The sequence below is a fragment of the Leucoraja erinacea genome, chromosome 6, assembly GCF_028641065.1.
Source record: "Leucoraja erinacea ecotype New England chromosome 6, Leri_hhj_1, whole genome shotgun sequence".
Lineage (NCBI taxonomy): Eukaryota > Metazoa > Chordata > Chondrichthyes > Rajiformes > Rajidae > Leucoraja > Leucoraja erinaceus.
The window spans coordinates 8,710,391-8,733,429 of NC_073382.1; the positions used below are offsets into that span (position 1 = coordinate 8,710,391).

The 23,039-nt window shown below is 43.4% G+C and overlaps 1 protein-coding gene across 1 annotated transcript in view; it reads left to right on the top strand.

The window, feature by feature from the left end:
- The window catches only part of p4ha3 (prolyl 4-hydroxylase, alpha polypeptide III), a 77,817-nt gene that overhangs the window by 11,212 nt on the left and 43,566 nt on the right, over positions 1–23,039 (top strand). Inside the window, exons 3-7 of the mRNA XM_055636568.1 lie at positions 8,071–8,294; positions 11,820–11,969; positions 15,981–16,032; positions 19,371–19,534; positions 21,468–21,644. Of these exons, the coding sequence (XP_055492543.1) occupies positions 8,071–8,294; positions 11,820–11,969; positions 15,981–16,032; positions 19,371–19,534; positions 21,468–21,644 (767 nt within the window). The remainder of the gene's footprint in view (positions 1–8,070; positions 8,295–11,819; positions 11,970–15,980; positions 16,033–19,370; positions 19,535–21,467; positions 21,645–23,039) is intronic.

Here is a 23,039-nt window from a genome sequence, read left to right on the forward strand (position 1 = left end):
ACTGGGGTAGAAGTGTCAGCTCCCTTGGCATTCAGCCAGTGCCCCTTTTTTCCTGGAGGTTTTGAACTCCATGACCTCCTCTGGCTTGGGGAGACAGACATACTTGTTTTTGCTGTCTCCAGCCTGTTCCAGTGTTGGAGGAAGTTGATTCCTGTAGAACCTGTAATTTTGGTAAGGTTTTTGTCTTACCTGTAGTTAGAGGCTGCCTGCCGTTTCTCAGGCGGCATTGTAGCGGCTCCTGGGCGGCGATTCTCCTTGTCAGGAGTCTGCAGGGCTGCTGGTCGGGTTTTTTAATTTCCCTCCGGTCCGCTGCTGTTAACCAAACAGCTGTTCAGCGGACCGGCATCAGCGCAGCTCTCTGTCAGCGGTCCGCAGCGTGTGCGGTCCCGTTTGCGCCTATCCCCCTCCACTGTCGGCTCCTTTGCTGGAGTCGAACGGGGGCCGCTTCCTCTGCTGCTTTGCTCCCCCTGGAGCAAAAAACCACAAGGCCCGATTAAGGTAAGTACTTACCTCACGTTCCTTGGTTGCGGGAGCGCCCGACTCCCGCTGGCCGCGTGTGCCGCACCTGCGCACTGGGCTGGGGTCTTCACGGAATCACTGACGTGACTCCGAAGTAAAATCAAAATCCAACAAAGGGGACGAAATGTGTGGGAAGGAACTGCAGATGCTGGTTTAAATTGAAGATAGACACAAAAAGCTAGAGTAACTTAGCGGGTCAGGCAGCATCTCTGGAGAAAACAAACAGGTGACTTGCAGTCTGGAGAAGGGTTTCAACCCGAAACGTCACCTATTCCTTTGCTCCAGAGATGCTGCCCGACCCGCTGTGTTATTCCAGCTATCTGTGTCCATCCAAGATAGGGGGCACTCACCACAAAGTAGAGGTGATTGTGAATGGTAGCCCATGGTTTCTGTAAAGGTGCAAGTGATTTGCAGGTCATGAATTAATAATCCCACCACAGCAGGTTGTCGGATGCAATTATAAAAGTCAATGAACATTAGAACCCAACTAGCTAATGAATGCAATTTAGAGTAGGAACCTGTCACACATGCCCTTCCCACACTGGGGGGCACGGTGGCATAGCGGTAGCGCCACTGCCTTACAGCGCCAGAGACCCGGGTTCGATCCTGACTACGGGTGCTGTCTGTACAGAGTTTGTACGTTCTTGCGTGACCTGCGTAGGTTTTCTCCGAGACCTCCAGTTTCCAGCCGCACTCCAAATACGTACAGATTTGTAGGTTAATTGGCTTGGTAGAAAAGTAAATTGTCCCTAATGTGTGTGGATAGTAGGGTAGTGTTAGTGTGCGGAGATTGCTGGTCGGTGTGGACTCGGTGGGCCTAAGGGCTTGTTTCCACACTGTATCTCTAAGCTAAACTAAACTGGCATAATCATCACAAGGTGGATTACTTTAATATCCATTTTATCCCAAGGTGAATCCCTTATGAACATCCCCCAATACTTGTGTACCCTTTCCTAAACAAGGGAACCAAAACTGTACACTGTCCATGACGTACAGCGCTTCCCTAATTTTTAACTCCTACCCCAGCAGTAAAGGCAATGAAACTAAAACAAAATTCATTCCAAAGTAAACGTCTAAAAGTTGAACTGCTTGTAAAACCTGGTGATGGCACACAATGAACCAGAATGTGCCCTGTAAATGACCCCCACTCCACCCACAGCCATTACGTTAAGGATCAGTATAAATGCTCAGTTGGTAGGAGGATAGTAAATGAGAGCCGTCTTATCAAGAACAAATGAAAAAGTTGGACCTCAAGAATTTAGATGAATGAGGGGTGATCTTACTGAAACATGCAAGATCCAGTGAGGTAGATGTTTTGATGTTTCTACTGGTGGGACAATCTCAACCGAGGGGACTTGGTGCCAAGTTAAGATTGAGCGAGTTAAAACTGAGGTGCGTAGTGACTCCTTATCACGAGAGGAGGAGGTGAATCTGGAATTCTCCATCAGACAGGTTTTGGAGGCTGGACAACTGGAGCTACCTGTAGAGGAGTGGATAAAAAATGTTGAAAGATTGTAGATCTGCGAGCAATGTGGAACTGGCATGGAAGGGTGAACTGAGGCATGAGGTAGATCGGCCATGAGCATGTGGACAAGCTTTTCCCTTTGAGACTAGGGAAGATTCAAACAAGAGGACATGACTTCAGAATTAAGGGACAAAAGTTTAGGGGTAATATGAGGGGGAACTTCTTTACTCAGAGAGTGGTAGCTGTGTGGAATGAGCTTCCAGTGGAAGTGGTGGAGGCAGGTTCGTTGGTATCATTTAAAAATAAATTGGATAGGCATATGGATGAGAAGGGAATGGAGGGTTATGGTATGAGTGCAGGCAGGTGGGACTAAGGGAAAAAAAAGTTGTTCGACACGGACTTGTAGGGCCGAGATGGCCTGTTTCCGTGCTGTAATTGTTATATGTTATATAGTTATATGGTTATGAGCATATTGAATGGTGGGGCAGGCTTGAGGGGCCCAATGACTCCTGTGGTCTTGGTTGTGCATCAAGAACATGCTTACACCCTTGGCAGTGATCATCTTGTAGAGTTCCAGCGAATGCATCTTACGTTTACTGCATCCATTCGGTATTCCATCTCCAGTCTTCCCCTTAACCTCATGGACAACAACGCTCACCATAATATTGCAGTCTCCCATTATCAGCCGGATATTTTATCAACCAATTTGTGCACTGGACTCACATCAGCTAACAGGGACTATTGTAACGTTTAACGTTCAAACAACAATTATAATAAGCTAGCAAGGTACATAGGCAACCAACACCATAGTGTAACGGGTAGAGTGACTATATTTAAGAGGGAGTTAGATGTGGCCCTTGTGGCCAAGGGGATCAGAGGGTATGGAGAGAAGGCAGGTACGGGATACTGAGTTGGATGATCAGCCATGATCATATTAAATGGCGGTGCAGGCTCGAAGGGCCGAATGGCCTACTCCTGCACCTAATTTCTATGTTTCTATGTTTCTATGTTTTCAAGGGAGAGTTAGATATAGCTCTTAGGGCTAACAGAATCAAGGGATATGGGGAGAAAGCAGGAATGGGGGTATTTATTTTGGATGCTCAGAATGGCTCGAAGGGCCGAATGGCCTGCTCCTGCACCTATTTTCTATGTTTCTAGTTGTTGGCTCACAGCGCCAGAGTCCCGGGTTCGATCCTGAGCTTGGGTGCTGTCTGTGTGCAGTTTGCACGTTCTCCCTGTGACCCTGTGGGTTTCCTCCACGTGCTCCAGCTTCCTCCCACATCCCAAAGACTTGCGGGTTTGTGGATCAATTGGCCTCTGTAAAACATTGCCCCCAGTGTGCCATGAGTGGATGCGAAAGTGGGCTAACAGAGAACTCGTGTGAACGGGTGAACCATGGGCGGTGTGGACACGGTGGGCCGAATGGGGTCTGTTTCCAGGCTGGATCTTTCAATCAATTCAATCAAATAAATGTTGCCATCCAGCCTTTGCCAAGTTATTTTAATAAAATTGGCCACCACCTTTACTGCTAGCCCATCCCTGTCTTATTCCAAAACCATTTTGAAATATAGAGTCATGGTCGCTATCTTTAAAATGCTTCTCCCACTGGACTCCCACAACATTTAATCTTTTACACAGAGAGTGCTCGGAGCCTGTAAGGGTGGTGGTAGAGGCAGATACAATAGTGGAGGCTTCTAGATAGGTGACCAGGTATGCAGGGAATGGAAGGATATGGATCGCGTGCAGGCAGATGAGATGAGTTTATCTTGGCATTATGTTCGGCACGGACATGGTGGGCTGAAAGGCCTGTTCCTGTGCTGTGCCTTTCAACGTTCTATGTCATGTACCTCTTTAAAAAACAATTCACACACTGTAGTATAAACATCAAAAGCACAAAATCCCTAACTGCTCTATTCTCGTAGTGAACAATGGAGTTTTGAGGACCTCGGGTAAAAAAAAAATCAGTTTTCCGCTTAATTATACAACTCCGTAAATTAAACCAAGGAGGTGGGTTAATTGAAAGTGTACAACTGTAAATCATTGGACATGTAACACAGAGTCAGGCCTAGTATGGTCAAACTCTTTTTAACAAGTGACTTTTATAAAGTGTCTGAATGCTATAGTGTCACTTTGATTCAATCCAGAAAGCAATATGTCCATTGCATTAGTTTAAATCTGGTGTACCACCATTTAATGAAAATAAGACTACACTCATAAATGTTTTCCTTACTACGCATTGGAATGATTGATTTTCACATTCACAATGTGGGGAATCAAGTAGGGGGGGGGGAGAGATTTAATAGGAACCTGAGAGGTAACTTTTTCACACAAAAGGTGGTAGGTGTATGGAACAAGCTGCTGAAGGAGATAGTTGGAACAGGGACTATTGTAACGTTTAAGATACATTTAGAAGGTACTTGGATAGGACAGGTTTATAGGGATTTACAGGTTTGAACAAGATATGTATTTTTTCTTTGGAGCACAGATGGTTAAGGGGGGACTTGATAGAGGTCTTTAAAATTATGAGAGGGATAGACAGAGTTGACGTGGATAAGCTTTTTCCATTGAGAGTAGGGAAGATTCAAACAGGAGGACATGATTTGAGAATTAAGGGACAAATGTTTAGGGGCAACATGAGGGGGAACTTCTTTACTCAGAGAGTGGTAGCTGTGTGGAATGAGCTTCCAGTGGAAGTGGTGAACTCAGGTTTGGTTTTATCATTTAAAAATAAATTGGATAGGTATATGGACGGGAAAGGAATGGAGGGTTATGGTCTGAGTGCAGGTAGATGGGACTAGGTGAGAGTAAGTGTTCGACATGGACTAGAAGGGCCGAGATGGCCTGTTTCCGTGCTGTAATTGTTATATGGTTATATGGATATGGGCCGAATGCAGGCAGGTGGGACTAGTGTCGATGGGACATGTTGGTCAGTGTGGGTGAGTTGGGCCGAAGGGCCTGTTTCCACACTGTAAGACTATATGACTATGAATATGATATCTTAGAATACAATGTTGATTCATATTTTCATCAAAACCTGTCTCTTCTCGTGGGAAGGATGTTGACAAATGTTGGAATAAAATGCTACGGATGGGATTCGCTAGTCTGGCATTTTATCAAATGTTATTCAGCATGTGTGGGCCATTAATTATTCATTTTAAAGATAATCTTAGTTTAGTTTAGATTAGAGATACAGCATGGAAACAGGCCCTTCGACCCACTGAGTCTGCGCCAACCAGCGATCCCTGCACACTTACACTATGCTACACATACCAGGGACAATTTACAATTATACCAAGCCAATGAACCTACAAACCTGTACATCTTTGGAATGTGGGAGGAAACCGAAGATCCCAGAGAAAACCCATGCAAGGCATGGGGAGAACATACAAACTCCGTACAGAGTGCACCCAAGTCAGGATTGAACCCGGGTCTCTGGCGCTGTAAGGTGTGCCACCATGCCGCTTGTCAATAATCGTTGACCAATTCCCTCATTCTTCTTCAATGACCAGACGCTTGTGCTCCTGATGTAAAAACACGTAATTCAACAATAAACAGCACACGATTTCTTCCCTGGGCTCAGGGATCAAGAGAACACCTGTAGTTCCCATTGTTGCAATGATTGAGATTAGCTGAAGGGCCAGAAACTGAGGGAAATGGGAACTATAATTCCTCTGAAGTGGAGCAGATGTCTGAAGGAGGGCTCCAACCCGAAACGTCACCTATTCCTTTTCTCCAGAGATGCTGCCTGACCGGCTGAGTCACTCCAGCATTTTGCGTCTGTAATTACTACGATGATTGATATGGCTATAAGAAGGCCATGAGAAGAAAATAACAATGTATTTATTTATTTTTATTTATTAGATGCAATGTACATTCATGTTTGACTAATCTTCTTGAATTTTTTGAAGAGGTTACTAGGGAAATTGACGAGGGTAAAGCAGTGGATGTTGTCTATATGGACTTTAGTAAGGCCTTTGACAAGGTTCCTCATGGAAGGTTGGTTAAGAAGGTTCAACTGTTGGGTATAAATGCAGGAATAGCAAGATGGATTCAACAGTGGCTGAATGGGAGAAGCCAGAGGGTAATGGTGGATGGCTGTTTATCGGGTTGGAGGCAGGTGACTAGTGGGGTGCCTCAGGGATCTGTGTTGGGTCCTTTGTTGTTTGTCATGTACATCAATGATCTGGATGAAGGTGTGGTAAATTGGATTAGTAAGTATGCAGATGATACCAAGATAGGGGATGTTGTGGATAATGAAGAGGATTTCCAAAGTCTACAGAGTGATTCAGGCCATTTGGAAAAATGGGCTGAAAGATGGCAGATGGAGTTTAATGCTGATAAATGTGAGGTGCTACACCTTGGCAGGACAAATCAAAATAGGACGTACATGGTAAATGGTAGGGAATTGAAGAATACAGTTGAACAGAGAGATCTGGGTATAACCGTGCATAGTTCCTTGAAGGTGGAATCTCATATAGATAGGGTGGTAAAGAAAGCTTTTGGTATGCTAGCCTTTATAAATCAGAGCATTGAGTATAGAAGCTGGGATGTAATGTTAAAATTGTACAAGGCATTGGTGAGACCAAATCTGGAGTATGGTGTACAATTTTGGTCGCCCAATTATAGGAAGGATGTCAACAAAATAGAGAGAGTACAGAGGAGATTTACTAGAATGTTGCCTGGGTTTCAACAACTAAGTTACAGAGATAGGTTGAATAAGTTAGGTCTTTATTCTCTGGAGCGCAGAAGGTTAAGAGGGGATTTGATAGAGGTCTTTAAAATGATGAGAGGGATAGACAGAGTTGATGTGGACAAGCTTTCCCCTTTGAGAATAGGGAAGATTCAAACAGGATGACATGACTTTCAGAAATAAGGTACAGAAGTGTAGGGGTAACAAGAGGGGGAACTTCTTTACTAAGAGAGCGGTAGCGGTGTGGAATGAGCTTCCAGTGGAAGGAGTGGAGGCAGGTCCGTTGCTATCATTTAAAAATAAATTGGACAGGCATATGGCTGAGAAGGGAATGGAGTGTTATGGTATGAGTGCAGGCAGGTGGGTCTAAGGGAAAACAATTTGTTCGGCACGGACTTGTAGGGCCGAGATGGTCTGTTTCCGTGCTGTAATTGTTATATGGTTATATGGTACAGTAGTATAAACCACGGCATATGACAAAATACATTTAATGTACATCTTCCATTTAAAATTTAACACGAAGGAAGTAGAACAAGAGAGAAAGAATGAGAAAGAGAGGAAGTGAAAGATATAGTGATGTGTAAACCCTTAGACTACCAGATAGTGCAGTCCAGGAGTGAACGAGTAAAAGCCTATAGAAGAATAAAAAGACAAAAACCAAAAACAATAAAGAAAAAGAAAAAAGGGACCTTTGCGTGTTGATATACCTGCTTCATTTCTCACCACACCCATCACCCTGTCCGTGAATCGGTTTAATTCCAGACTTGTGTTGCACCATACTATACTTGTAATGAATCGATGCAAGGAGACCATACCTTTAAAAATTGCTCTGATTTTCTTGCTAAGACGAGTCTCATATCTTCAAGATGTAGCGTCTCAGACATGCTTGTGATCCACATTTTAAGCGTTGGGGTGGAGGCATTTTTGTCCCACCGTGAGAATTATATTCCAACATTTGTCGGTGCCCTCCAGGAAGGAAGACATATACTCGGATATGAGTCAGCAATGTATGCTGAGACATCATATATTGGAGAGATTGGGGAAGAGCATATAACATTCACAATGAGTTGAGGAACAAAAGTCACGATAAACCCCTCTGTTAAAAGTAAGTGACAAACATGAATTACATTTAATGAATTATATAACATGCTTCTCAGGACATTTCACCAAGGCAAAGTAGATGATTTTACACTGATTGTGGTAAAATCTTCGACATTTCTTTCAGTACTTGTGGTTTTGTCCACCCTGCCCAAACCTTCAGTTTCACAATCTAAAGTTGCCTCTACGTCTGACATAGAAATAAACACTGTATATTTTCACCAGCTGCAGAACATGCTGACCATAACAATGATCTCCGGTAAGGTCAACTGACATTGATTCCAACACTGCATTCTAGCACTAAAGGCTGATTATGAGAAAATGGAGGAGCGACTACCAAAAGCGGAGGACCTGGTGGGAGCTGCCAAGGGTTTGATGAGGCTGCAAGATGTGTATGCTCTAAGCATAAAGGGGTTGATCAAAGGGGAGTTCCTACAGAGCATTGGAGAAGACGTTTCCAGTATCTACAGGCCAACTGTGTCCAGCACCCTTTCAGCCGACGACTGTTTTCAGATTGGAAAGGTGCGTAAGACCATGGCGGGGAAATTGTTTTACAGTTTTGTTTGAGAGAATGGGACTTGCATTACGTGTATTCAAATTGCATTTGTCTATTTTTTTGGAATAGCATTCTGTGATATTAATTTATTGTCATCAAGATTCTGTTTAGAAACATAGAAACATAGAAATTAGGTGCAGGAGTAGGCCATTCGGCCCTTCGAGCCTGCACCGCCATTCAATATGATCATGGCTGATCATCCAACTCAGTATCCCGTACCTGCCCTCTCTCCATACCCCCTGATCCCTTTAGCCACAAGGGCAACATCTAACTCCCTCTTAAATATAGCCAATGAACTGGCCTCGACTACCCTCTGCGGCAGAGAGTTCCTAAGATTCACCACTCTCTGTGTGAAAAAACAGAAAACACGAAAAAAGTTCTTCTCATCTCGGTTTTAAAGGATTTCCCCCTTATCCTTAAGCTGTGACCCCTTGTCCTGGACTTCCTCAACATCAGGAGCAATCTTCCTGCATCTAGCCTGTCCAACCCCTTAAGAATTTTGTAAGTTTCTATAAGATCCCCTCTCAATCTCCTAAATTCTAGAGAGTATAAACCAAGTCTATCCAGTCTTTCTTCATAAGACAGTCCTGACATCCCAGGAATCAGTCTGGTGAGCCTTCTCTGCACTCCCTTTGAAGGAGTATTTCCAGCAAAGTGTTTAAATGTGTAACTATTGTGCATGCAGGCATTAATTAAGGCATTAAACACCAAGATCTGTGCAAAAAAGGACACAAAGTGCTGGTGTAACTCAGCGTCTTTGGAGAACATGGATAGGTGGCTACAGTCCGAAGAAGGGTCCCAACCTGAGACCTCACGTGTCCATGTTTTCCATAGTTGCTGCCAGACCTATCGAGTCACTCACACTGCAGTACGGTGTAGACCAGCTTCAGCAGTTCGCATGTTTCAACAAAATCTGTGCAGATTTTTTGTCGACTTTCGGCAATCTATTCACGATTTCGTAGGTTTTGATCGTCATTTCTCTCGGTGACTATGTTACTCCCTCTGCAGGGGCACTGTGGTGAGATTTTGTCAACTGTTAGGTTTGAAGCACAAACGCTGGGAAAAATAGTTACTGAAAAATAGTTACTTAAGTTGTGTTTTGGAGAGATGGCGACTTTGTTTAAATCAATATAAATGGAATGCTATTTTGGCAGGACTGTTGGACGAGGAGAGATGGGATCTGCTAGGTAAAGGGAAGGGAGGTTAAAGACTGAATAGAAACATAGAAATTAGGTGCAGGAGTAGGCCATTCGGCCCTTCGAGCCTGCACCGCCATTCAATAGGATCATGGCTGATCATCCAACTCAGTATCCCGTACCTGCCTTCTCTCCATACTCTCTGATCCCCTTAGCCACAAGGGCCACATCTAACTCCCTCTTAAATATAGCCAATGAACTGGCCTCGACTACCCTCTGTGGCAGAGAGTTCCAGAGATTCACCACTCTCTGTGTGAAAAAGGTTCTTCTCATCTCGGTTTTAAAGGATTTCCCCCTTATCCTTAAGCTGTGACCCCTTGTCCTGGACTACCCCAACATCGGGAGCAATCTTCCTGCATCTAGCCTGTCCAACCCCTTAAGAATTTTGTAAGTTTCTATAAGATCCCCTCTCAATCTCCTAAATTCTAGAGAGTATAACCCAAGTCTATCCAGTCTTTCTTCATAAGACAGTCCTGACATCCCAGGAATCAGTCTGGTGAACCTTCTCTGCACTCCCTCTATGGCAATAATGTCCTTCCTCAGATTTGGAGACCAAAACTGTACGCAATACTCCAGGTGTGGTCTCACCGGTGCAGGAGATGTCTCTTCTCCGGGAGGAAGGTGGACCTGTGGAATTTGCTACCACAGAGGACTGACGAGACCAAGCTGCTCAATACAACTGTGAAGGAGACAGATAGATTTCAAGATGCAAAAGATATCAAAGAGTGTGGGGAAAGAACATGGCATTGATTAGAATTTCATATGGCACGGTGGCGCAGCGGTAGAGTTGCTGGCTTACAGCACTTGCAGTGCCAGAGATCCGGAGTCGATCCTGACTACGGGTTCTGTCTCTACGGATTTTGTACATTGTCCCCGTGACCACGTGGGTTTTCTCCGAGATCGGTTTCCTCCCACACTCCAAAGACGTACAGGTTCGTAGGTTAATTGGCTTGGCATAAGCGTAAATTGAACCTAGTGTGTGTAGGATAGTGTTAATGTGCGGGGATCGCTAGTCTGTGTGGACTGGGTGGGCCGAAGGGCCTGTTTCCACGCTGTATCTCTAAACTACACTAAACTAAACTAAATGAAATGGCAGAGCATAAGACCAAATAGACCTTCTCCTATTCTCTGCGTTTCTATGAAACGTCTCTGAGTGTTCCAGCTAATCCTCACACTCCCAATTGCCGAGATAGGAATCTATTCCCTGGCACAGCAGCACATGAATCATTCCTTTGAAATCAGCCCAATTTTCCTATGAAAACTAGCTTCCGGCTCGCACTCGATCATGAATATCAAATGATAATGAAGTCCAATGGCTAAATTTCATACTGAACGATTTGAAGTGCGTGAGATGCTGTTTCAGTCAACAGATGATGTAGAATAGCAGCAGATGAGTTCATCTGTAAACTGAATCAGGAGTGTTGCACTCATTGCAGCAAGCTTCTGGATTACTAGTCTGGTAGTTTACCTCTTCATCAAAAGTTAGACACCGTATTATAGTTTTGTTTCAGTGGATAATCAAAATTAATTTCACAAAAATCGAAGATTGCCTTTAAAAGTGACATTCATCCATGTGCAGGAATTTCATTAGGATTGTTTTTGGAGTGGCACGATAAATGTGTGTTTATATGGGAGGTGTCTCCATATTATCGCCTCAGCGCAGAGGGAGAAGAGGAGGGAAGAGACTGCAGACCTAAGACTTTTGCCTCCATCACAGTGAGGAGATGCTGGGTGGACTCACTGTGGTGGATGTTAATGTGTGTTTATTGTTGTTTTTATTGTATTGTATTATATGTATGACTGCTGCAATTTCGTTCAGACTTCGGTCTGAATGACAATAAAGGCTATCTAATCTAATCTAATCTAATTATAATAAAGACACCGACTTTCCTGATCTGATTAAATACCTTTTGGGACAGGCCCTGTGTCCCTGCACACAACTCTAATGCAATTTTATTAAAAAAAACAGTCTGCTACCACATCACAAAAATATTCAAGATTCAAGATTCAAGTGAGTTTATTGTCATGTGTCCCTGATAGGACAATGAAATTCTTGCTTTGCTTCAGCACAACAGAACATAGTAGGCATTGACTACAAAACAGATCAGTGTGTCCATATACCATTATATACGTAAATATACACATGAATAAACATTTCCATTATGTAGAGTATTTGATCATCTTTCCTGATTTTATATCGAAGCATTCTTATGTAACTTGCCTATAAATTCACCAGGCATTTAGACCTAATTTTAAAATATCAATTTAAATCTATATTTTGTGCTTCCATCCCAGGTTGCCTATGACATGGAAGACTATTACCACTCAGTTACTTGGCTGGAAGAAGCAGTCACTCTTTTCCGACAAAGTCTAGGAATCTGGAATACAGAAGACCAAGGAAGTCTTGAGGAAGCCCTGGATCACCTGGCCTTCTCTCACTACATGGTAAGCAGTCTTTCTTCAGCAGCGCCTGTACCAAAGCTTGGCACAATACAGGAAGGATTAGCCTTAATAAACCCCACAAAGTGCTGGAGTAACTCAGCAGGTCAGGCAGCATCACTGGAGAATACGGAAAGGTGGCATCTATTTTACTGACATCAGTAGATCACACATCTACGTTAAGCTTTGTCTTTCTCACTATAAAGCTATGCCCTCTAGTGTTTTTGTTTTCCATCCTGCAAAAAAGGTTCTGACAGTCTACCCTATCAATACATAGAAACATAGACATAGAAACATAGAAAATAGGTGCAAGAGTAGGCCATTCGGCCCTTCGTGCCTGCACTGCCATTCAATATGATCATGGCTGATCATCCAACTCAGTATCCTGTACCTGCCTTCTCTCCATATCCCCTGATCCCTTTAGCCACAAGGGCCACATCTAACTCCCTCTTAAATATAGCCAATGAACTGGCCTCAACTACCTTTTGTGGCAGAGAATTCCAGAGATTCACCACTCTCTGTGTGAAAAATGTTTTCCTCATCATGGTCCTAAAAGATTTCCCCTTTATCCTTAAACTGTGACCCCTTATTCTGGACTTCCCCAACATCGGGAACAATTTTCCTGCATCTAGCCTGTCCAACCGCTTAAGAGTTTTGTAAGTTTCTATAAGATCCCCCCTCAATCTTCTAAATTCTAGCGAGAACAAGCCGAGTCTATCCAGTCTTTCTTCATATGAAAGTCCTGACATCCCAGGAATCAGTCTGGTGAACCTTCTCTGTACTCCCTCTATGGCAATTCCTCTCTTAATTTTATATACTTGTATCAGCTCTCCCTATAACCTCTGGAGTTCCAATCTATGTTTGTCCAACCTCTCCCTGTAGCTAATACCCCCTAGTCCATACATCATTCTGGTGACTCTACTCTGCACCCAGTCACATCTTTCCTATAATGCGGCCACTTGAATTGTATGCAATACTCCAAATACAGTCTAACCAAAGCCCAATGAAGCCATATCATGAGTTCCTAACTCTTATACTCAGCCCTCACCAATGAAGGGAAGCATACCATATGCCTTCTATAACTGATGATGTGCTCACGGATTGCTTCCTGGTTTCTAGATGCTTATTGTTGCTATCAAAGATTTGATTGAGACCTAGTGTTGTTTTGATAAGTTTTACAAGGATGCAAAGGTGGGTGGTAGTAATGCGAAGACGGATACAAAGAGCTGGAGTAAGTCATTAGGTCAGGCAGCATCTTTGGAGAAAAAGGATGGATGACATTTCAGGTCGGGACCCTTCTTCAGACTGAGAATGGAGAAAAGCTTCAGGGTTTTGGTGGGTGTGAGGGGGGTGGGAAGAGGTGGGCAGAATGTATAGATAGAGCAAGTAAATGGGTAAGGATGTGCCATGTGGAATAAAATATGAAAAAGTGTGAGTCTCATATCTTCAAGATGTAGCGTCTCAGAGTTATCCATTCAAGGTTGAAAACTTTATAAATGCAGTTTTATTGTAATGGTGGAGAGATGTAATGGTGTCCAAAGGGACCATATAACATGTCACATTTACAGCACGGAAACAGGCCATCTCAGCCCTTCAAGTCCGTGCCGTACACTTATTTTCCCCTAGTCAATAAGGTACCCCATTGGTACCTCAAGGATCAGCTGCTCCTTGAGGTACCAAGGTCTAAAGCGGAAGCTCAGAGGGGATAGAGCCTTTTCTGTTGCTGCCCCGGCACTCTGGAACACCTTGCCGCTGCAGATCAGACAGGCCCCTTCACTGTCCATCTTTAAATCCTCCCTAAAAACTCACTTTTATTCACTGGCTTTCGACACTGGCTGAGACTTTGTTCCTGTTTTAGTGCTTTTAATGTCTTTTAATTTTTACTGTTTTTATAGTCCTGTCGTCTTAATGGTTTTAGTAGTTTGTAATAACTTTTTGTTGACTTCCCATGTACAGCACTTTGTGGTAACCGATGTTGTCTAAAAGTGCTTTATAAATAAAGTTATTATTATTATTATTATTATTATTATTAGTCCCATCTACCTGCACTCATTGACCATAACCCTAAAAATTCCTTTATTGTCCATATACCTATCCAATTTATATTTTAAATGATAAAATCGAAATGCCTCCACCACCTTCCAGTTTGAAATTAGCTCATTAACACACCGCTACCTTTAATTTCTGAGTAAAGACGTTTCACCTCATGTTACCCCTGAAAACTTCTGTCCCTTTATTCTCAAGTCATGTCCTCTTGTTTGAATCTTCCCTACTCTCAATGGGAAAAGCTTATCCACATCCATGATTGGCAGGACATGGCAATCATGAAAAAAACATATATACATTGAAAGCTAACACACATATACAACAAGCAATAAAGAAAACAACTATGTTGGTCTTCGTTGCAAACAGATTTGAGTAATAGACTAAAGACATAGAAACTAGGTGCAGGAGGAAGAGGCCATTTGGCCCTTCGAGCCAGCACCGCCATTCATTGTGATCATGGCTGGTCATCTTTGGAATACTCCTGCTTCTACTTCTTTTTTTTTAACGTATATCAAGATAAAGAATGGGTCGACCAAGCTTATGTTCACTGGAGTTTAGAAGGATGAGAGGGGATCTTATAGAAACATATGCATTTCTTAAGGGATTGGACAGGCTAGACGCAGGAAAAAATGGTTCCCATGTTGGGGGAATCCAGAACCTGGGGTCACAGTTTTAGACTAAGGGGTAGGCCATTTAAGACTGAGATGAGGGAAAACGTTTTCACCCAGAATTGTGAATCCATGGAATTCTCTGCCACAGAAGGCGGTGGAGGCCAATCCACTGGATGTTTTCAAGAGAGAGTTAGATATAGGGCTATTGCAATCAAGGGATATGGGGAGAAAGAAAGAATGGGCTACTGATTGTGGATGATCAGCCATTCAGATTGAATGGCAGTGCTGGCTCGAAGGGCTGAATGGCCTAATCCTGCACCTATTTTCTGTGTTTCTAAAGTTTGTCACAGAGAGTAATCTCAAACCTACTTTCCTGATCTTAACCATAATTCACTCTGAGCTTTAATGTTGCATTGGAAACAAACAAAATGTTTTGAGACGTAGGAAAGATATTTGAGGTTTCCAAAGAGTAATCTTGTTTACCACAGAATATAAACATGTGTTTGAAGTGGGAAGTAACTTGGGGCATTTCACTATGTTGTGGGCACCACTTACACAAACTGTTATGGCTGACTCCGCAGAGTGATTGCAATAGGGGGGAGAGAAAGCTGGATGAGAGATGGGTGCGGGACAAAGCCTGGCAAATGGTAAGTGGTCAGACTGCAATCAGTCTGAAGAAAGGGTCCTGACCCTTAACGTAGTCCATCCATGTTCTTCAGAGACACTGCCTGACCGGCTGAGTTATTCCAGCACTTTATGCTTTTTTTTCCAACAGCGTACTTTGTTGTTTTGGTATTTCTTCTTTAGGTATTCTGAATTTCTTCATTCTTTTTTCAAAACAAAGGTTTTCAGTTTTGGAAGCAATTCCGAACAACTTCCATACACGTTCGTTATTACTGTCTGGATAATCTGAATATGTGTGCGAAACGTGAAATATTTTTTTCTCTCTTTTTTGTATGGCTTTGTAAATATTTGATTAGTGTATAAATGTAAATAATTTGGTGTACATATGGTGTACATATAGCTGCTGGCGTACATATGGTGTACATATAGCTGCTGGTGTACATATGGTGTACATATACATATAGCTGCTAAATTTGTATAAGAAAATTACAAGCAGTTGAATAAGGGGTGGGAATTAATCAGCTTCCTGCTCCTTTTCGGACACATGTGATTTCATTTATTTATAGATATTGTTTATGACACTTTATAAACTTGTTTTGTTTTTTGCATGCTGTTTCACACTTGCTTTTTATTCTTTTATTCTGTTCGAAATAAAGAATTAATTAATGAATTAAATAAATAGAGAAATTAAATAAATACTGCGGCACTACTCAATGCTCCTGTATTGTTTTTGCAGATAGGAAATGTCGGCCAAGCAGTGATCCTGTCTAAAGAACTGCTGCAGCTTGGTATGTGATGTAAACTCTTCTAATCCTCTAGTTCTCCAAAGCTGCAGTTTCCATGTGGTAATCACCAAGTTTAATCACTAACTTTGTTGACAGCTACACTTTTCGTCTTCTTGGTCTGTACCTATTTTTGATCACACAACGTTCCACAAGTCTCAAAATCAATTTCTATATTTCATCCATTACTAACTCCCACCTTCAAAGAAGGATATTGTCCTCAAGGTTTCCTCGACAGCTTTCGATAAGATAGAATTGTATCCAAAACCTCAGTGTTGCTCATATTTGGAATGGCTCTATCATCACAACTCCCCGTTGTGAAGTGGATGTTTAAGTGGCTTCTCACTGCGAGTCATAAACAGCACTCAAGTGAGCTCTCTGGTCTATCGAGTCACATCGAATGTCAGAAACCCAATTTACATGAGTCCTACATTAATCTTATTTTATTCTCCCATTTTAATTCCATTCTAGTCTGATTTGGATTTTTGTCTCGCTGCAGTCTCTATTTTGCTTTTACTGTCAGTCTTACTTTTTATATTTTGTCAGATCTATTACATAGAAACATAAAAAATAGGTGCAGGAGTAGGCCATTCGGCCCCTCGAGCCTGCACCGCCATTCAATATGATCATGGCCGATCATCCAACTCAGTGTCCTGTACCTGCCTTCTCTCCATACCCCCTGATCCCTTTAGCCACAAGGGCCACATGTAACTCCCTCTTAAATATAGCCAATGAACTGGCCTCAACTACCTTCTGTGGCAGAGAATTCCACAGATTCACCACTCTCTGTGTGAAAAATGTTTTTCTCATCTGGATCCTAAAAGATTTCCCCCTTATCCTTAAGCTGTGACCCCTTGTTCTGGACTTCCCCAACATCGGGAACAATCTTCCTGCATCTAGCCTGTCCAACCCCTTAAGAATGTTGTAAGTTTCTATCAGTACAGTGCTCTTATGAATTCCACTGCTGTCATACCATCTTGGGTGGCGCAGTGGTGCAGCGTTAGAGTTGCTGTCTTAAAGCGTAAGAGGGCCGGGTCTGACAATGGATACTGTCTGAACGGAGTTCGCACGTTCTCACTCGTGGCCACGTGACGTGATCACGTGGGTTTTCTCCGGGCGTTCCAGTTTCCTCCAACACTCCAAAGATGTACACGTTCGTAGGTTAACTGCTTTCTGTAGATTGCTTCGTAGGATGCTCTCAGTGTGTAGGATGTGGAACTGGGATAACAGGGAATGGATACGGGTGATCGCTGGTCGGTGCCTACTTTGTGGGCCAAAGTCAAGTCAAGTCAAGTCAAGTTTATTTGTCACATACACATACGAGATGTGCAGTGAAATGAAAGTGGCAATGCTCGTGGACTTTTGTGCAAACGACAAAACAACCAAACAAATTATAAACACAATCATAACACACATATTCTTTTACATAATAAATAATGGAAGGAAATAAGTTAAAAAGGAACATAAAAGTTAAAAACACACACACAAAGGGCCTGTTACTGTGCTATATCTCCAAACTAAACAAAACTAAACTCATATTTCCTCAGTTTTGTACAGTCAGTCACTGCATGACTCTTTCAAGAGAGAGATTTAGCTCTTGGGGCTAAGGGAATCAAGGGATATGGGGAAAAAGCTGGAATGGGGTACTGATTTTGGATGAACAGCCACGATTATATTGAATGGTGGTGCTGGCTCAAAGGGCCGAATGGCCTACTCCAGCACCTATTTTCTATGATTCGATGTTTTTATCAGCTGTGATTTAGCAACGGGAAACTATATGCAGTATTTATCACCCCAGATTTAATTAAATATCTGGACTTATCTGCAAGTTCCTTTCCTTCTAGGAATGTGTTTGAGAATTGGTTTATTCCGGTCATGTGTTCCAAGATGCGGTGAAAGGTTTTGTTTGCGTGCTATCCCATCAAATTATACTACACGTGAAGAAAGACACAAAGTGCTGGAGTATCTCAGCGGGTCACGCAGCATCTCTGGAGAACATGGAAGAGATGGCGTTTTATGACCTTTCTTCAGACCCGATCTGAAAAGTTACCTATCCATGTTTTACAGTGATGCTGCCTGACCCGCTGAGTTACTCCAGCATTTGGTGTCTTTCTTTGGAATAGCAGCATCTGCAGTTCCTTGCACTAGACATTGAGTACAATCTTCTCTCTCGGTCATAGACAATTGCCTCAACTAACATCTAGTGAAAGAATTACCCCTAGAGCAAGATATAATCTCGGTTTTGGAATATCTATCCTTAAATCTTTCTAACATCGGGAACAATCTTCCTGCATCTAGCCTGTCCAAATTCCCGTAAGAATTTTGTAAGTTTCGGAAGCCATCCCCTTGGTCTCCAACAAATTCTAGAGAGTATAAACCAAGTCTATCCAGTTTTTTTCATAAGACAAATCCCAGAATCCCTTCTGCACCTGTAAGATCGGAAGCCACATTGGTCCCAACAAAAGAGTTTGCCTTTTACAAAAAGCAGAATTCTTCTGCATCTGTTTCTGGACAAGCTGAATACAATCCCACTAAACACATGTCAGGTTAATTTTCAGCAAAACCATGGCTTGTAAATAAGGTATGATTTTATACATAATATCTCCTGGTACTTAGTCAATTAATTAATGTCCGCAAAACATTAGTACAAAAAAAAAGGTGTATTTGCTCATCATGCTAAATGTTCTGCTTTGCAATAAACAAACTCTCTGCTTACCAATAAGAACTTGTACATCTTTTTGTTTAGGCTTTGCTTTAGACTTTAAATATACAGTACCATTCAGTGTAACAGGCCATTCAGCCCACCTAGTCTGTGCCGACCCATACACTGGCACTATCATGCACACTAGAGACAATTTACAATTTTACCGAAGCCAATTAACCTGCAAACTTTTGTGTTTAAGAAGGAACTGCGGATGCTGGAAAATCGAAGGTACACAAAAATGCTGGAGAAACTCAGCGGGTGCAGCAGCATCTATGGAGCGAATGAAATAGGCAACGTTTCGGGCCGAAACCCTTCTGAAGCCCAAAACGTTGCCTATTTCCTTCGCTCCATAGATGCTGCTGCACCTGCTGCGTTTCTCCAGCATTTTTGTGTACCTTCGATTTTGTACATCTTTGGAGGGTGGGAGGAAACCGGAGCACCCAGAGAAAACCCACGCGGTCACAGGGAGAAGATACAAACTCTGTACAGACAGCACCCGTAGTCAGGATCGAACCCGGGTCTCTGGCGCTGTGAGGCAGCAACTCTACCGCTGCCACACTGCACCACCACTGTCTACATTTATATTATTGATATACCGAGTCTTCAGATTCTACTTTGACGTCTGACTTCTCGTCAACAGATGTTAACAACAGAAGAATTTCCAGAAACATAGCAAAGTATCAAAAACTCTTGGGAGCCTCTGCAGATGCTCATCCCAAGGATGTTGTGCTTCAAAGACCAAACGTGACGTACCTGCTGACAAGGAACACTTACGAATCACTGTGTCAGAAGCTGGGTTCACAGGTAAAATCACAACCTCTCAATTCTAGTCGACAATTACTCAAGAGTCAGGAATGTTTCAAATGTCCCAAAACGGAATAATGAAATTATTACTACAATTTAATTCAATTTTTAGTACTTTCTCAGTCAAGAAGGGGATTTGCAAGTTTATTTGATCTTTTTTTATTTTAAACTGTAGTGGCATTATCCAGCTTCATTTCTTGTCTAATTGTATCATCTGTGGCTGAAATTCCACAATGGTCATAGTCATACAGTCTGACAGCGGGGAAACAGGCCCTTAGGCCCAACCTGGCCACACTGGCAAAAATGTCCCATCTACAGTAGTCCCACCTGCCTGCGTTTGGCCCATATCCCACTAAACCAGTCCTATCCATGTACCTGTCTAAATGTTTCTTAAACGTTGCAATAGTATCTGCCTCAACTACATCCTCCGGCAGCTCTAATTTGGTCTGGCATCAAAAGTCAAAGCTATTTTCTTTCAAATTTCTTATCTTTAAATCATATTTTATCAATGGGCGTGGCAAGTGGGGTCAAATTTTGTATTGTTTGATATGATATGATATGATATGATATACCATTTATTGTCACTAATACATGTACAATGAAATTAAAAGCTGCTCGTGAACAGCTTCCCGTTCATTGGAGAACAGCTTCTGGAACAAGAAATGGGGAGAACTGTGAAAACAAAAACAGTCTGGGAAAAAGGGAGGGGGGGGGGGGGGGTTAGGTGCACAATTCTGCGGCGCTATATACATATATACAGATGGAAGTCCGGGTGTTGGGCTGTGAAGTCAGTGCATGTGTGAATTTGAATTAATAGTAGTTATAATTTTCGGAAAGCAACTATTCCTGAGTCTATTTGTCCTGGATTTGATGCACCTATAGCGCCCTTCCAGAGGGCAGCCATTTCGAACATGTCCATCCAACGCAGGATGGGAGCTGTCTTTGATGAAATACCCTCTGATCTTGGCCCTGCTAAGGCAGCGGGAGGTGGCCTAGATATCCTGTGGCAGGGAGGGTAGAGGGCAACCAATGATCTTCTGCGCTGTCCTAGTTACCCTCTGAAGCCTCTCCCTGTCTGCCATGGTGCAGCTGCCATACCATGCTGTAATGCAGTATGTCAGCAGGCTCTCGATGGACGAGCGGTAGAAGGTCAGCAGCAGGTTAGAGTCCAGGCTGTGGGAAATTATTACTGAAGCTGTAATTCTCACCCTACTCAATAACCCACCATTTAAATCATATCCTAAAACATGGATAGGGATTGTGTGAACAGCTTCCCGTTCATTGGAGAACAGCTTCTGGAACAAGAAATGGGGAGAACTGTGAAGAAACTTTGACTAGTCTGTTAAAAGTATTTATGGTGATATATACCATCCTGTATCATGTTATTGTGCCATCATGCTTAATCTTTAGGGATTGTGTGAACAAGATATGTTTAATGTTTAGTTTAGAGTTACAGAGCGGAAACAGGCCCTTCAGCCCGGCAAGTCCGTGCTGGCCAGCGATCCTCCCACACTAACACTATCCTACACACACGAGGGACAATTTACATTTACACCAAGCCAATTAACCTACAAACCTGTACGTCTTTGGAGTGTGGGAAGAAAACCGAAGATCTCAGAGAAAACCCACGCCGGTCACATACAAACTCCGTACAGACGAGCACCCGTGGTCAGGATCGAACCCAGGTCTCTGGTGCTGTAAGTCAGCAACTCTACCACTGTGCCACCGGGCGCAGGTTTAAATTCGGCTGCTTCTGGACTATCCTGCCATTGAATGATAGTTTTATGTGAAATACTTCCTGATAATATCGAACATCATTTTTATATATGCACCCTGCAAGGTTAAAATTATTTGTAATTCTTGAGGCTAATACATCCACATTACGATTTTCTCTAACATATTTCTTGGTCATTATTGATTTATTATGTTACAGCCAAAACACTATCAAGATTCAAAGCTGTACTGCTCCTATGAATCAAACCTCAGTCCACATTTGATTCTCCAGCCTGTGAGGAGGGAGATTATAAGCCAGAAACCATATGTCGCACTGTACCACAACTTCATCAGTGACTCTGAGGGGAAGAGGATAAAGGAGATTGCTGCTCCCTGGGTAAAGTTCACTTTAACATCTTTCTCTGTTTCTTAAAAGACATTAAACGTTTTTAAAATCAAACAAAATGTTAGGAATATTGGATATGTTAAACCAACATTGACGATTCTTGATTTTATTTAAATGGCTGTAGTGTGGCTTCTAACAATGTATTATTGAATTCTCCGAACATAATTGTTCCTTCAGAAGTGATTTTATTTAACTCCCATATTGGAAGTGTATTTACTCTAAAGTTTGCGGCAGGAGTATTATATCGAGCCAGTTACTAGGCTTCTCCAAAATTATTGAGTTAGCCAACAAATGATGATAGTTTAAAACTTTGGACATACTTTGGATTTAAATTATAAACGATCTCAGATCCCTGGTCATGGATGTTAATCCACGTACCTGTCCACGTGTATTTTAAATATTACAAGACCAAGTGGGACCCGTTGGGTCCCGTCCCCTCAACACGCAGTTGCGGGGGGAGTGGGCAGCCTGCGACGTCACACACACACACACACTAACCACCCCATACGCACACACACACACTAACCACCCCACACACCACACACACACACTAACCACCCCCACCACACACACACACACTAACCACCCCCACACACACACACACACACACACACACACACACACACACAACACACTAACCATATTGGACACACACACACACACTGAACCACCCCCTACACACACACACACTAACCACCCCCATTGATATTATATTAATATTATTCATTCACTCCTTTTACCCCAGCCCCTGCCCTATCCACTCACGTATAGCCCCCAACTCACAGGCGCGGCTAGAGAGGGAGGGGGTAGAGAGAGAGGGACACAGGGCACAGAGAGGGGACAAAATTAGGGAGGGGGTGGAGGAGGGCACAAATGAGAGAGAGCATGAGGGGGGCATAGAGGGAGCAGGGGGCAGAGAGGGAGGGGGGTAGAGTTTGAGGGGTGGGGGGGGGGGCGTGTCGTCACAGGGAGGGCTGTTTCCTGAGCTGTGGGGCTGCAAAGCGCACCCGTCCCCTACCCGTTGCCCCCACAGAAGGCAGTGGGAGCATGAGAGAGGCAGTGGGAAGGGTGTAGAGTTTGAGGAGGGGGGGGGGGGGGGGGGTGCGCATCATCAGAGGGGTGGGCTGGTTCCCGAACCTCGCTCACGGCTCCAGGCTGCAGGCTCCGATCTATGAATTTTGGCAGGCAGGGCCGGAGAAGGGACGGGGGGGGGGTAGAGAGAGGGGGACAGGGGGGGGGAGCGGGCCACAGAGGGGGGGAGGGGGGGGGGAGAGGCACAGAGAAGGGGAGGGGAGGGGGGGAGGGGGGCAAGGGGGGGAGCATGGGGGGGGGGGGGGGAGGGGGGGGGGGGGGGGGGTGGGGGGGGGCGGGTCGTCAGAGGGGGGG